At 38.7% G+C, this 14,973-nt stretch overlaps 1 protein-coding gene across 4 annotated transcripts in view; it reads left to right on the top strand.

Annotated features, from left to right (window-relative positions):
• The window catches only part of ubap2 (ubiquitin associated protein 2), a 99,329-nt gene that overhangs the window by 69,970 nt on the left and 14,386 nt on the right, over positions 1-14,973 (top strand). For 2 of the 4 annotated variants that reach the window (XM_062972617.1, XM_062972619.1), the window contains exons 18-21: positions 205-271; positions 1,892-2,090; positions 6,405-6,496; positions 7,835-7,885. In XM_062972617.1, the coding sequence (XP_062828687.1) occupies positions 205-271; positions 1,892-2,090; positions 6,405-6,496; positions 7,835-7,885 (409 nt within the window). The remainder of the gene's footprint in view (positions 1-204; positions 272-1,891; positions 2,091-6,404; positions 6,497-7,834; positions 7,886-14,973) is intronic. The other 2 variants (XM_062972620.1, XM_062972618.1) reach the window with 1 other exon arrangement.

Below are 14,973 nucleotides of genomic sequence, written 5' to 3'. Positions count from 1 at the left end.
TTTATATGTGGTGGTTTTATATGTGGTGGCTTATTAGTATGGGACCCTACCAACTTGGTGACAGCAGAGATCTTTCAAGCACCTCAAGTGTTTTTCCAGTTGGCATCACTGCTGCTTGTTATGTTGAGAGAGACAAGAAATGGTAGCTTATAATGAAATGCTCAAATGTGTGCTTACTGTATGTTATGCTTGTTTTCTACCCAGCTCCCTCTCTGATAATCAGAACAGCCTCTCGTCTGCCTCAGCACTGTCTTCATCTGCAGCGCATCTGGTAGGTCTTTTTTGCAATTTGAGAGCAGCTAAAATGTCCATCCTGAAACCATGACTCTGTTCTGAGATTAAAAGTGGGCTCTTCCTTTTGATTCTGAGCAGGAAGCATTGTCCTTCTGCCAGATAGCACAATCCCTTTGTCTCTAGTCCTATGCTAAAGTTGCACAGCATATTTTTCCCCATCCTTTGTATCTTGAGAAAGAAAGGCTTGCTTGTTAATAAGATTTTTTTCACGTTTTAATAAAAGGGGAGCCAGGTGGGCAAGGATGCTGTCCCACTGGAAAAAGGGGGTACTGTTTTGAAATTAAAGATTGGAGCACCTGCCGCCAAGGCAATTAAGAAATGTTCTCAAAAACTTAGTATGAGGTTATAAATCAATAATTTACTGTAGAACAAGAAGTGGCTGCTAGTCACTTCCTGTTGCAAAAAAAAAGAAAAAGCCTCTCATGGACTCAGAATGGACCAGACCATTCCCAAAAATGTCCTTTGTGCCTATTAGAACTGACAGGCCTATGCAAACTTTGTTTTTCCTGCATTATTTCTTCCTTTAGCTCTGCAAATTACAAAAGTGCATTTGAGACTATACATAGAAGGATAGAGTGCTTATACTGCACAAAGAAATCACATGAACAACAAAATAAGCAGCATGTTGATTTTGATTACTAGGTCCATTACTAGGGCATGATGAGAAGCTCAAATTAGGTTCTGGCTGTAGTAGTTGCTGCTGCTTTTTTGTTTTTGCATTTTATTTTGATATTCTTAGTAACAAATCTGTATATTTAGCCTTCCTCAAGATGGTCCTAGAAAGCTCTCACAGGCAGTATTTTAATCAGGGTTCCACAAATGCGTTGCTCAGATCACAATGAGTGATTATCTTTGGTAACACATTGATTTAAGGAGGCATTTGGGAACAAAAAAAATTACAGGCTGTATGGCTCTCCAATGTCTTTGGGAGAAGATAGGACTAATGCAGAATTCTTGTCTACCGCATGTGCTATTCCCTGTATGGCCTTGGAAACCCATTGGGTGGCAATTATCAGCCTCTGAGGAAGGCAAAGGCAATCCTGCTTGGAACAGATCCTGCCAAAAAAACCCCCAAAAAACCATGATAGCTTAGGGTTACCATAAGTTGGCAAGAAATTGAGGGTACACAACAACAATGTCTCTACCACCAAAGTCTTTTGGAGAGGTAGTATAGGCAGGTAGCCTCCCATATTTGCTTCTCCCTGATCTAATCTCTTTAAGAAGTCAGACGGAGATGTGTATAATGTGTTGTCAAAGGCTTTCATGGCTGGAATCACTGGGTTGCTGTAAGTTTTCCAGGCTGTATGGCCATGTTTAATAAGCATTCTCTCCTTATGTTTTGCCCACATCTATGGCAGGCATCCTCAGAGGACCGCACAACCTCTGAGGGTGCCTGCCATAGATGTGGCCGAAAGTCAGGATATAATGCTTCTGGAACATGGCCATACAGCCAAGAACACTCACATCAACCCTGAGATGGGTATGTTTGTAGTTATCTACTGTTTCCATGGAGAGTTTATATTTCATTGTTGTTGTTGAAACCTGACCTGCTTCCTTTTTTAACTCCTTGTTGTCTTCCCTTTAATTTCCTTTCCAGCACACCAGTGTTGAGAACTCCACTGTGCTCCCTTCTCCCTCCACCTTTTCCGTGGCGTCCACTTTGGCCGCTGCCACCTCTTCGGTCTCCACCATGACCAGCAGCATGGCCAGCACGACCAACAGCCTTGGCCTGAACGCGGCCAGTGTGTCCCTGCCGGCGGCTCCCACCTCACGGGCCACTCCTTTAGTGTCTTCAGGTTCGCAATATTAACCAATCGCATGGATGTAGCCAGAGAGGACTCCGGTCGGCAGGTCCGCCCGTGGGGCTCCTCTCATCCAGCTATAACTACGTTGAGAAGTGCCGAGCCTTTTTCTAGAAGACGTTGCCTTTTGAGCATGCTTTGTGCAAGTGGTCTGTGAAATAAAAGTTGCCTGCCTTTTTTTAATGTGTGGGAACATTCAATGGGAAAAAGCCCTCTGCCTGATATTTAATTTTCTACTTTAAAACAAAATGTGTCCTTTCTGGAGGAGCGAAAGGAGAATGGTCTGCATATAATTTCCTTCTTCAGTGCTCTTGTTAAAATGTTCTTAGTTACTTGAATTTTTTTATGGCAGTAGAACTGATGTGTTCAAACAAACCAATTGAAGAATATAACTGCCATAATTCCATTATTCAGATATTTATATCCCACCCTAAATTCAAAGTTCTCAGGGTGGTATACAATCAAAGCAATGATAACACATATTAAAATGTGTGTCAGAAAAAATAGTCTTTAATACATGCTACAACTGTCTAAGAATTAAAGCAAATTTAAACGGTTATAATATACATGTTCAAACTAGATAAAATCACGAGTCTCAAATACTTTAATTTTTTAAAAAGCATTTTTAAAAACATGATACCAAATGTAGCCATCTGTGTCGGTCTATGGGTGAGGCCTTTCCTTAACCTGGACCCCACAACAGAGAGCCTTGCTGACTTGTCCTCCCCTCCAGTAGATCTCAGTCCTTAGCAATTGCAGAGAAGGTAATTTCCCATGTCCTCACACAAATGTATATACAGTAGAGTTTCACTTATCCAAGCCTCGCTTATCCAAGTTTCTGGATTATCCAAGCCATTTTTGTAGTCAATGTTTTCAATATATCATGATATTTTGGTACTAAATTCGTAAATACAGTAATTACAACATAACATTACTGCATATTGAACTACTTTTTCTGTCAAATTTGTTGTATAAATGATGTTTTGGTGCTTAATTTGTAAAATCATAACCTAATTTGATGTTTAATAGGCTTTTCCTAAATGCCTCCTTATTATCCAAGATATTTGTTTATCCAAGCTTCTGCCAGCCCGTTTAGCTTGGATAAGTGAGACTCTACTGTACTCCCATTGGTGGGTTGCAAGGGGGAAGTATTATATGTCTGCTCTATTCTTGCGCAGGATGCACATCAGGGGAATGTTTCTTTGGGTATCAAGGTTGTGAATGGTTTTTGAGCTTTAAATGTTATCACTGGCATGTTAAACGCAGACCAAGACCAAAGGCAGCAAAGAAAGTGCGCATCTAACCAGGCATGGGCAAGCTTTGACCCTTGAGGTGTTTTGGACTTCAATTCCCACAATCCCTAACAGCCTCAGGCCCATTCCTTTTCCCCCTCAGCCGCTTAAAGGAAAGGGCCTGAGGCTGTTAGGGATTGTGGGAATTGAAGTCCAAAACACCTCAAGGGCCGAAGTTTGCCCATGCCTGATCTAAACTGTATGATTAATGCAGTTTGACACTACCTTAATTGCTATGATTTGAGAGCTGTCATTTTATTTATTTATTTATTTATTTATTTATTTATTTGCAGTATTTATATTCCACCCTTCTCACCCCGAAGGGGACTCAGGGCGGATCACATTACACATATAGGCAAACATTCAATGCCTTTAAACATAGAACAAAGACAAACAAACATAGGCTCCGAGCGGGCCTTGAACTCATGACCTCCTGGTCAGAGTGATTCATTGCAGTGATTGATTGCAACTGCTCTCCAGCCTGCGCCACAGCCCGAGCCTACATTGTCTTTAGTCTTCTCTGGCAATGATTGCTGGAGTCTACCAAATGACAAATTCCAGGATTCTACAGCATTGAGTCCTGGCATTTATAGTGGTGTCGAACTGCATTAATTCTGCAGTGTAGAGACATTCTTAACAGTTCTGCTTTCTGGTCTTCCTGGCTGGGTTTTGAAGCAGGGAGCGAGTTAGTTGTTCTGAATAGAGGCAAGCAGGCAGCAAAGAAGGTGCCTTTTTTGCTTCTTGTCTGTGATCAGAATCTGCAAGATTTAGGAAACATGTATGCTTCTTCAGGTCACTTGTTGACTTAGTGACATCATGGACTTCATAGGTTGTCTTTTGGCAAAGAATACTCCAGAGGTGGTGTATCACACAGTTTTGCTCTGCAACATGACGTACATCACTTGGTGTTCCTTCTTGATTTCCTCATTCAAGTACTAACCTGGCCTGACCAGGCTTTTAGTTTTCAAAATCTGTTTGGATCTGGGGCCATTATGGTATTTAAGCTCAGTTTTAGGAATAACCGTTAACAAAGATAATATTTGCAGCCTTTGAACAAGACCATAGTGCAGTGGTAGAGCATGTGCTTTTCTTGCAGAATCTGCTTGACCCTTGCCTTTCTAGTCCAATGATACATTTTAGGGCTAGAAAAGAAATATTTCACTCCCAAGACTGTTTTTGTCATGTCAGCTACAGATGATCCAGTAATCAGTTCAACAGCTTCAAGTGTTCTGCTTTGTGTTTCAAACTTACCAAAATCTTTCAGTGGAATAATCTTAGACCAAAGAAATTAGAACCCAATTATCTCAAACCTGAAAGTGTGAGTGTATGTTTGGAGAGAGTTAGTTATCTTGTATTAGGCACGAAAGAAATATTTGGTCAATTTTTTTTCTGGCACCTGATCAGAATTATATGTATTGATTTTTTAAAAGCTAATTTTTAAAAATAGTGTTGCTGAGATTCGCCTATGGTTATTTGAGGCTGCTAAACACACTTGCAGAGTAAACCTGCATAATTGCTAGAAAATGATCAGGCTGGCGCGTCATGAAAACCGCCAAGAAATTTGTGGCCCAAGACTTATGCTTGGATTTCCTATGAAACCTCTTGTTAAATCAGTATCCTCCGTATGTGTGGAAACTATACAAGTCCAAGCATTTCCCACCACCACAACCAATAATACAAGTTGTGGAAGTCTGGCCTGGTTTAGATTGAATAGACCTTTAGACTGAATGCTTTTAATGTTAGCTGCTTTGAGTCTCCTTATGGAGAGACAAAGCGGGATATAAATAAACATTATTAATAATAATAATAATAATAATAATAATAATAATAATAATAATAATAATAATAGACTTGAGATGTATCTGTGACTCCACAATGAAAGCAAATTTCTCTACTGGTCCCAAGAAGCTGAGAATATTCATTACATGGGAATATTCTCAGTCATCTTGCTCCAGAGTATGGCAATGCTTGCCGTTATTTCAGATACATGTCTCCACATGCAACGTAAGTAGACATCGTTGCATCAAAATGAACAGAAAACGGTTGCAAGAATAATCTTCACTCTGAGATTCTACCTGAGTTCAGTACCTCGGCATAAATGTGTGAGCAACCTTATTTTCTGCATAAAAGAGGCTATTTGAATATATATCAGGAGAAAGGTGGTATAAAATAAATAGAATAAATGTACCTTTAAGGTAGAACTGGACTGAACCTTTCCAATTCTATTTAGCAAAATATAGTAAAAGTCTCTGTCAACAGAAGGCTGAGTCAAAGTACATTCATTCTCTGAACATTTGCTCATGTATACATGAAAAGCAAATTCCTTGCATTTGGCTATTCCCAAAGCAAATGGGGGAAATCTCCTGGATTTATGTAAGATTGGAATGAGTTGTCCATAGACTATGGAGGTAGTGTGCTTCATTTGGAGGCAGAGGAGAAAATCATGAAGATGTCTAATAATTTCTCCTAAGGGAGGCATATTTTTTAAAAAGGATCTAGGAAGGAAGCTCCTTCACAGTCACTATGCTATGCCTATTGATTTTGGAGATTAACTACCTCATCATAGAGAACATGTCACTTTGCAAGAAAGAAAGACAAGAATGGCATGATAAAGAAATAGTGAAGATGAGAAAAGATGAGGTTGCAGCACTTTGGAAGAAAACATACATTTTGCAACTAGACTTTTAAATCCTTGATTAATATATAAAGGTTGAGAGGCCATCCTGGACCATCAGAAGAGTTTAGCAGAAGACAGTAACGGAAGGTCTGGAAGGAGAAAAACAGAGAGAGAATTGTATAGCCAGAAAGTTGAAGTGGAAGCGGAAGTACCACACTGGATTTGGCTCATTTTAATTCCAGTCTCCGTCATGATCAGTGTTGACTTGGAAAGTGAACAAAGCATGTTTCAGACATTATGTCTGTTCCTTTTTCTGAAATGTTTTCCTGCCCTCCTCCATTTATTTTGTTTTGGTAACAGCTCATTTTTTAAAAGATGTTTCTTTAATTGTCTCCACAGGCAAAGCACCCCCCAACCTGCCCCAAGGTGTGCCGCCCTTGTTACATAACCAGTATATTGTGGGACCTGGAGGACTTCTACCAGCCTACCCAGTAAGCAAGATCCTTGTTTTATGGAGTGGATGGAGCGGGTTTCTCTAGGCTAGCTGTAAAGCACAATGTGTTGTCGAAGGCTTTCATGGCCAGAATCACAGGGTTGTTGTATGTCTTTCGGGCTGTGTGGCCATGTTCCAGAAGCATTCTCTCCTGACGTTTCGCCATTTATCCATACCTCACAACCTCTGAGGATGCCTGCCATAGATGTGGGCGAAACGTCAGGAGAGAATGCTTCTGGAACATGGCCACACAGCCCGAAAGACATACAACAACCCTGTAAAGCACAATGTTTGCTCATTCATTCTTGTCCCATCTTTCATCCACAGTGGGGGCTCATGGTGTTATATAAAGATTAAAACATATGCTAGTCAAAATAAGCCATCAGTAAAAGCATTTTTCCAAGTTAACAAATTAAAGAAAATGATAAAGGTAAAGGCAAAGCAATCTCACATTCAGATGCTCCTCTGGCTTCAGATGGCAAACAGCTGCAACCTATTTCCTAATTATTGCAGATAAAAGTCCCAATACCCCATGAACTGAAACGAAATCAGAAGAATAAAGTTGTAATTTTTTTCTTCAGCAAATAGTGTCAGTCCTCACCGTGTTGCATTTTTAGTTTCTTGCAAAGGGAGATGTGAACTAGGAAGCTATCTCCTTAAAATGGTCCTGTGTTGTATCTGCATCCCTACCCTCCACAGGAATGTTTTTATGTGCCTTCAGGTTGTTTCTGATTTTCAGGGACCCTCATGGAAAAGCTGTTAAGGGGCTTTCTTGGTAACCTTTGCTCCTCTGTGTGTGTTGTTTCTTTGCCTTCTTTTGAGTCTTACAGACTTTTAATTTCTCATAAAGGCTGAGCAGTAATAATTACTGATTAATGCATCAAGATAACATTATTATGTGGTCAAAAAGACAAGGCTGTTGTCATATATTGTTTGAGCTTGGCCCCATGTAAGCCGCCCGAGTCCCTTCGGGGAGATGGAGGTGGTGTACAAAAATAAAGTTAATGTTGTTGTTATTATTATATCACAGGGGAATGGTGGAAGCCACAGCTGCCCATTGCTCCCTCCAAAAATGCACCCCCAGGAAACTCCAAGGTGAACAGTGCTTTGAGTCTCTTTCAGGAGAGATAAAGCAGGATATAAATAAACATAAACATAATAGTAATAATAATAGTAATAATAATCTTGATGAATACTAGCCATTCTTCAGATGCCTGGTGGTCTCAACATTTTATTCGTGGCCCTGGGTCACAGCTGAAGAACATGTTGAGCTAAATGATTAAAATAGAGAAGTGCCTTAATGTTTGTTTCCCCTCCCCTCCTCTCTTTCTTCAAGCAGATTTATGGTTATGATGATCTCCAAATGCTCCAGTCTAGGCTGCCTATGGTAAGTAGCGTTTTCTAGTATTCTTCAGGCTGTAATGGGGCACATGGGCATTCTTTGGAAGAACCTGTTACATATGCTTTGAGGTCCAAAGTCTCATGACCATTCCATAAAATTGTGGGATCAACACTTCCATCTTTAAAGGAAGCACAGGTGTTTAGCTTTAATCATACCATTATATTACTAAGGACCTACTAGATTTCACTTTGTAAAATCACTTTGCATTTAAAAGAGCATAGGAATCATCAGCATAGTCCTACAATCATGGATTTGGAAGAGACCTCAAGAGCCATCTAGTCAAAACTCCACTCCTTGCAGTAACATACAATCAAAGCACTCCAGGCAATGCAGTCTCTTGTTTAAAAACTTCCAAAGAAGACAACTCTGCCACAATCAGGGACAATATATTCCACTGTCAAACAGGAAATTCTTCCTAAAATTCAGGTGGAATCTCTGTCCCTGCAGTTTGGATGCATTGCTCTGTGTCCTAGTCTCCGGAGCAGCAGAAAGCAAGATAATATGGCAGTCCAGGAGGAACCACCGAGAAAGCTCTGTCTCATGTTCTCAGTATATGTCTGTGAAAGTGTTGGATCCAAAATAAAGGCTGCCCCTAAGGATCTCTGTGTATGAGGAGATAGCATCTTTCAGATACACAATTGACTCTGCACACCCATGAATTCAACCATCAGCAGCTTGAAAACATTCCCCCTAAAATCTTGCTTTTGCCGTTTTATATAGGGAGCAACATTTTACTTTGCGACTCATACTATTTAGGGCAGTGGTTCTCAACCTATGAGTCCCCAGATGTTTTGGCCTTTAACTCCCAGAAATCCTAACAGCTGGTAAACTGGCTGGGATTTCTGGGAGTTGTAGGCCAAAACACCTGGGGAGTCACAGGTTGAGAACCACTGATTTAAGGCTTTATATGTCATGACTAGCAGTTTGAAGCACACCTGCAAACTGATTGTTAAGCCAGTGAGCACATTATATTTATGCTTCCTGTAATCCGCCCGGTCAGCAGCCTGGCTCCAGCATTTCAGACTCTAGCATTTAATGCTTTCAGAAGGCATTTTCTGCAGAGAGAGTATAGGAAGGTGTGTTTTGCTATGATCAAATCAGATTTCTCTGGGAACATGTTCTTGGGAAGTTTACTTTTATCACCTTGGACCATAATATAAATTACAGAACAGCACTGGAAGAATAGAGAATAATAAAACAAGTCATGCAATATGTCAGTTAAGATTTTTTTATTTTATTTTCTGCATTTCAAGTATTTTTTTACAATTTTGTACATGACACTCATATACAAAACTGACACTGTCACACATAGGAATCACGGCAGGATTTGTGCAGAAGAGATAACCTGTTGCTTTCCTCTGTGAAGTCGAGAAGGTGTGACTTGCCCAAGATCATCCAATGAGTTTCCAGGGGCATTAAAAGCAGTCCATGTAAATAACATGCATATAAAAATATCTTTTGAGAACTTCATGGTATAAAAATATTATAACAATTTGAATAAATAATTCCAAAATAAATAAATAAATAAATTGACACACACACGCGTGCGCGCGCACACACACATACACACACCCCAACACATATCCATTGAAATTAGGGCGTTCTCAAATGTCCATCCTCTGTGTCAGAATGTCAGTATAGATGAAGCCCATCTGCAGCTCCAGCCTCAGAATGTCCCAGGCGCAAGAGCTCTGTCCGTTCTCTTTGAGGAAAACCCAGATTCTCTTGAAGTATTTCTTCAGCTTCAGCTTGGTTTTCCACTCCTCTTTGCTCCTTCCCAGCGTCACCTTCTTTTCTTGAAGGCACCTCTGGATGCGTTCGATTTGTGCATGCACCATGTTGAGGAACCTGTAAGGGCAACATTATCAATATATTAATGTATCCTCAAAGTGGTAGAGTGTCAATACCTTTTTCATTCTCATCCTCATCCTCCCACCCTCTTGGCCTCCTGTATGGACTGAGTCCCAGTTCATAAAATATAACGTTGTTGTTGTTGTTATCATCGTCATCATCATTAACAAAATCAGTAATTGAGGTGTTGTGTGTTTTCCGGGCAGTATAGTCATCTTCCAGAAGTATTCTCTCCTGACGTTTCACCCACATCTGTGGCAGGCATCCTCAGAGATTGTGAGGTATGAGAGAGGATGCCTGCCGTAGGTGTGGGTGAAACATCAGGAGAGAATACAGTAGAGTCTCACTTATCCAACACTCGCTTATCCAACGTTCTGGATTATCCAACGCATTTTTGTAGTCAATCTTTTCAATACATTGTGACATTTTGGTGCTAAATTTGTAAATATAGTAATTACTACATAGCATTACTGCACATTGAACTACTTTTTCTGCCAAATTTGTTGTCTAACATGATGTTTTGGTGCTTAATTTGTAAAATCATAACCTAATTTGATGTTTAATAGGCTTTTCCTTAATGCCTCCTTATTATCCAACATATTCGCTTATCCAACATTCTGCCGGCCCGTTTATGTTGGATAAGTGAGACTCTACTGTACTTATTTATTTTATTATTTATTACATGCATTTATACCCCGCCCTTCTCCCCGAGGGGACTCAGAGTGGCTTTCATTCTGCCACGAGGGCCAGCAACAAAACAATTAAAACATGATAAAAACATGATAAAAAGTATACAAAAATTAAAACGCCATCCTCAGTCATTCACTACTGTTACAATACTTCTGGAACATGGTCATACTGCCTGGAAAACACACATCCCTGTGATCCCGGCCATGAAATCCTTTAACAAAACATCAGTAATACAAATTGAAACATGTTTTAATGGTTTTTAACTGGGAATTTTTAAATACTGTTTGCATTTAATCCTGTTTTAATGCTTGACTATTTATATATTTTCAATTGTATGCTGATGCTTTTACAGTAGAGTCTCACTTATCCAACATAAATGGGCCGGCAGAACGTTGGATAAGCAAATATGTTGGTTAATAAGGAGAGATTAAGGAAAAGCCTATTAAACATCAAATTAAGTTATGATTTTACAAATTAAGCACCAAAACATCATGTTATACAACAAATTTGACAGAAAAAGTAGTTCAATACGCAGTAATGCTCTGTAGTAATTACTGTATTTACGAATTGAGCACCAAAATACCACGATGTATTGAAAACATTGACTACAAAAATGCCTTGGATAATCCAGAGTGTTGGATAAGTGAAACTCTACTGTACATTAAGCCACTTTGAGTCTTCTGCAGGAGAGATCAAGCACTGTATAAATAATAATAATAATAATAATAATAATAATAATAATAATAATAATAATAATAATAATAATAATAATAATAATGGGATGTGCATGCATCATCCGAAAATACATCACACAGTCCTAAACGCTTGGGAAGTGTTCGACCTGTGATTTTGTGATACGAAATCCAGCGTGTCTGTCTTGTTCGCTGTGTCATGCTATGTCGTTGTGTCAATAATAATAATGATGATGATGATGATAACAATGATAACAACAACAATGTATAATTATCATAATAAAATAAGAAACATAACAGTATAGATCAGGGAACTGACCTTGTTTTGGTTGTGTATTCCCAGTCGCTTTTCACGAGGTCGCTGCTTAAGATGCTGAAGAATCCCTGAAGTATTTCATGGATTGCTTTTGTGGCAAATTCCGGATGATGTGCTTTCAGGGTCTTTGCAGGCAAATTGAAGCTGGTCATATTCTCCAGACACTCTTCAGGAAACTTTGTGCCCGCCTCTTTCAGCATCTTCAGACTCTCTGAATTCAGTCTTTGCTGTTCAAGTTTCAGAGAGTTGCAGCCCAGAGCTGTAATGTGAGCAGGGAGCAGGAGCATCAGGCCCAGGAGGCCTGCAGCCGCTTGCAGTTTGGGAGTCATGATTTCAGGCAATGAAGGAGGTGGGGGCTCCTTCTCTTATTTATGAGGCAGGACATGTTTCCATTCATCACTTTTCTAATTCTCCCAAATTCCCATGCTGGTTTCATTTTCAGTTTCCGCTTTCTTATACTTTTTGGGATTTTTGAGACAGGTTTCCATTTTTTGCCTTTGGTCAATTTAGAGGTACAGTAGAGTCTCACTTATCCAAAGTTCTGGATTATCCAATGCATTTTTGTAGTCAATGTTTTCAATGCATTGTGATATTTTGGTGCTAAATTCGTAAATACAGTAATTACTACATAGCATTAATGTGTAATGAACTACTTTTTCTGTCAAATTTGTTGTATAACATGATGTTTTGGTGCTTAATTTGTAAAATCATAACCTATTTTGATGTTTAATAGGCTTTTTCTTAATCTCATTATCCAACATATTCACTTATCCAACGTTCTGCCGGCCCATTTATGTTGGATAAGTGAGACTCTGTATTTCCCATCCTTCCTAACTGCCAAGTTTCAAGAAGCAGGTGATAAGATACCTGACTCTCCATCACACCTGTATTATTATTATTATTATTATTATTATTATTATTATTATTATTACTATTATTACTATTATTACTATTATTAATTTATTTTTCCAAATAATTTTTATTAAATCTTTGCTAGGATAGTGAGGGTTGGGGGACAAGGGAAGGAAAAGGAAAATGTTGGTGATAACAGGATTAGAAATAATAATAATAATAATAATAATAATAATAATAATAATAATAATAATAATAATCATCATCATCATCATCATCATCATCTTTATTTGTATTCCGCCCTATCTCCCCGAGGGTTAGTTGGTTAGTTGCATCTTTACAAATGTCTAATATGTTGCAACGAGAAAACAACAAGGGTGATAGTTGTTGAGGTATGTATGAGGAGTTTTTTCACAAAATTATCATTGTTATAACTAAGTCTTCGTCTCTATTTCTTAAACACATATTTTATAAAATATTGAGAATTCTAACAGTTTTAATTTTAAGCCCATTGCTTGTATCATCTTCTGTCTTCTCACCTCGTTTCTTGGTCTTCATATATTATTGTCTAGTTTTTCTTCAGTGGAAATTGATCTTAATTTTTCATAACATATTATTTTGTATTAATGGAATATTTAATAATGGAAATATTTACAATATGTACAATGGCAATTCTTTGCATTCATTTCAGAACAGTATATACGTGTGTGTTTCTTTGGGAAGTTCTATCTGTTTACGTTCAACGTCCTCCTTGTAATCTGAATCCATTTGTCCTGGTCTTATCCTCTGGATCAGCTAAAGAAAAGTTCTCACTTCATTTTCCTTAGCACAGTCCTTCTTATTGCCAATTAACCTTACCTTTTCCTTGGTTAAACATATCCAGTTCCATCAGCCATTCCTTGTAGGGATTTATTTCTAGACCTTTAATGGCTTTTCTTACCAAGATGGTTAGCAAAGGCATCTAACATTTCCAAACTTCAGCCCTCCAGGTGTTTTGGACTTCAACTCCCACCATTCCTAACAGCCTACCGGCTGTTAGGAATGGTAGAAGTTGAAGTCCAAAACACCTGGAGGGCCGAAGTTTGACCATGCCTGGCTTTGCCTTACAAAAAGCAACATGTCTTTGTCTGTTCATGCTGTGTGTGAAAACAACAACAATTGAAAAGTTTATGCTGCTGATTTCTTGTTTTCTGTTTTCTTCTTGCGGTGGATTCCCCTGCCTCACGCCTCCCTTCTTCGCTTTGGAAACCAGAAAGTAGCCTGTGAGTCAGGCTGAGATATGGAAAAGAAAACTTGGCAGGAAACCAAAAAATGTGGAGGCGGCTCTCCAAATATAGTCAAGGAGGGAGGCGGTGCACTCGATGTTTTCCTCGAATGCTTTCTTCTTTCAAACAGCAACAATCACTGAGGCAGAGGCAAAGCAACTCCTGCTTTACTGTTTTGGTCTCTTTTTTTTTTTTTTGAAAAGCATGGTAGTGAAACAACAAAAGAAGGAAGGAAGACCCTTCTCAGACTAAAGTGTGCCTTCTGATTATACATGGGTTGAAACACAAAATGAGAACAAAGCCAGGCCAAAGCTGCTTTGTCAGCCTTCCTTCTCCCTTCATCTTTGTTTCTTTGGTGAAGGCACTTTCTCTAAAAATAAGAGCAATAGCAGAGGTCTTCCCAACTCATTTCAAATAATTATTGTTCTTCAGTCAACAACAATCAATACATTTATTTATCAAGAAGACTATATATTCATTATTTATTTTTCCAGCATTATAAGTATCGTTATACAGTTAGTAAAGCCCATAATTTTCCAATGCATATACACTCCATTATAACGGATTTATAATAATAATAACAACAACAACAACAACAACAACAACAACTTTATTTTTATACCCCGCCCCATCTCCCCGAAGGGACTCGGGGCGGCTTACATGGGGCCTTGCCCGATAAAACAATCAAATATCAAAACACAGCAATAAAATAGTTATCCAATAAAAACATCAAATACAGTAAAAACAATCGTTAAAATCAACATAAAACATACAATATTAACACTGGAGACTAATTCATAGAACCCAGGCAAAGTGCAACATGTGCCGAAATGGGCCAAAATGGGGAAGGTAATTTCTCTACCTTCCCCCGAAAAAACTTTGACCCGCTTTGAGTCTCCTTTGGGAGAGATAAAGCGGGATATAAATAAATATCATCATCATAAAATAAAAAAATTAAAAAACTAAAATGGACTTTCCACCTTAAAGATAAACAAAGAAAATATTGTCATCTGCTAAATACTTGTCCAAGGAAAATTCTTTATTCTGCCTTACTATCTCAATATTTTTCTTAAATTTCCAAACCCGTGAGCATTTTTTATATTTTCAGAAAGAGTTGTATATTTTTCCAGTTTAGTGGACATCATCTGTACATAGATTGATTTTTGCTCAAATTCAGCAATCAATATGTTTGTTGTGCTAGGCGAAGGCCACAACAAAGAACTATAGAATACACCAAATATTCAAAAGTACAAAAGATGGTAACTAAAGCTATATCTCAAGTCATTTAGAGCAGTGGTTTCCAACCTGTGATCTGTGGACCACCAGTGGTCCCCAAGAACCAAATATGGCCCGCGGCCTCACCGTTACTACACTATTGCAATGAAAGCGACTAGTCTCGCGAAACCC

Source organism: Anolis carolinensis, chromosome 2 (genome assembly GCF_035594765.1).
Source record: "Anolis carolinensis isolate JA03-04 chromosome 2, rAnoCar3.1.pri, whole genome shotgun sequence".
NCBI classification, from domain to species: domain Eukaryota; kingdom Metazoa; phylum Chordata; class Lepidosauria; order Squamata; family Dactyloidae; genus Anolis; species Anolis carolinensis.
The sequence above is the reverse complement of the archived record's forward strand: the minus strand, read 5'-3'. Positions and strand labels throughout refer to the sequence as shown.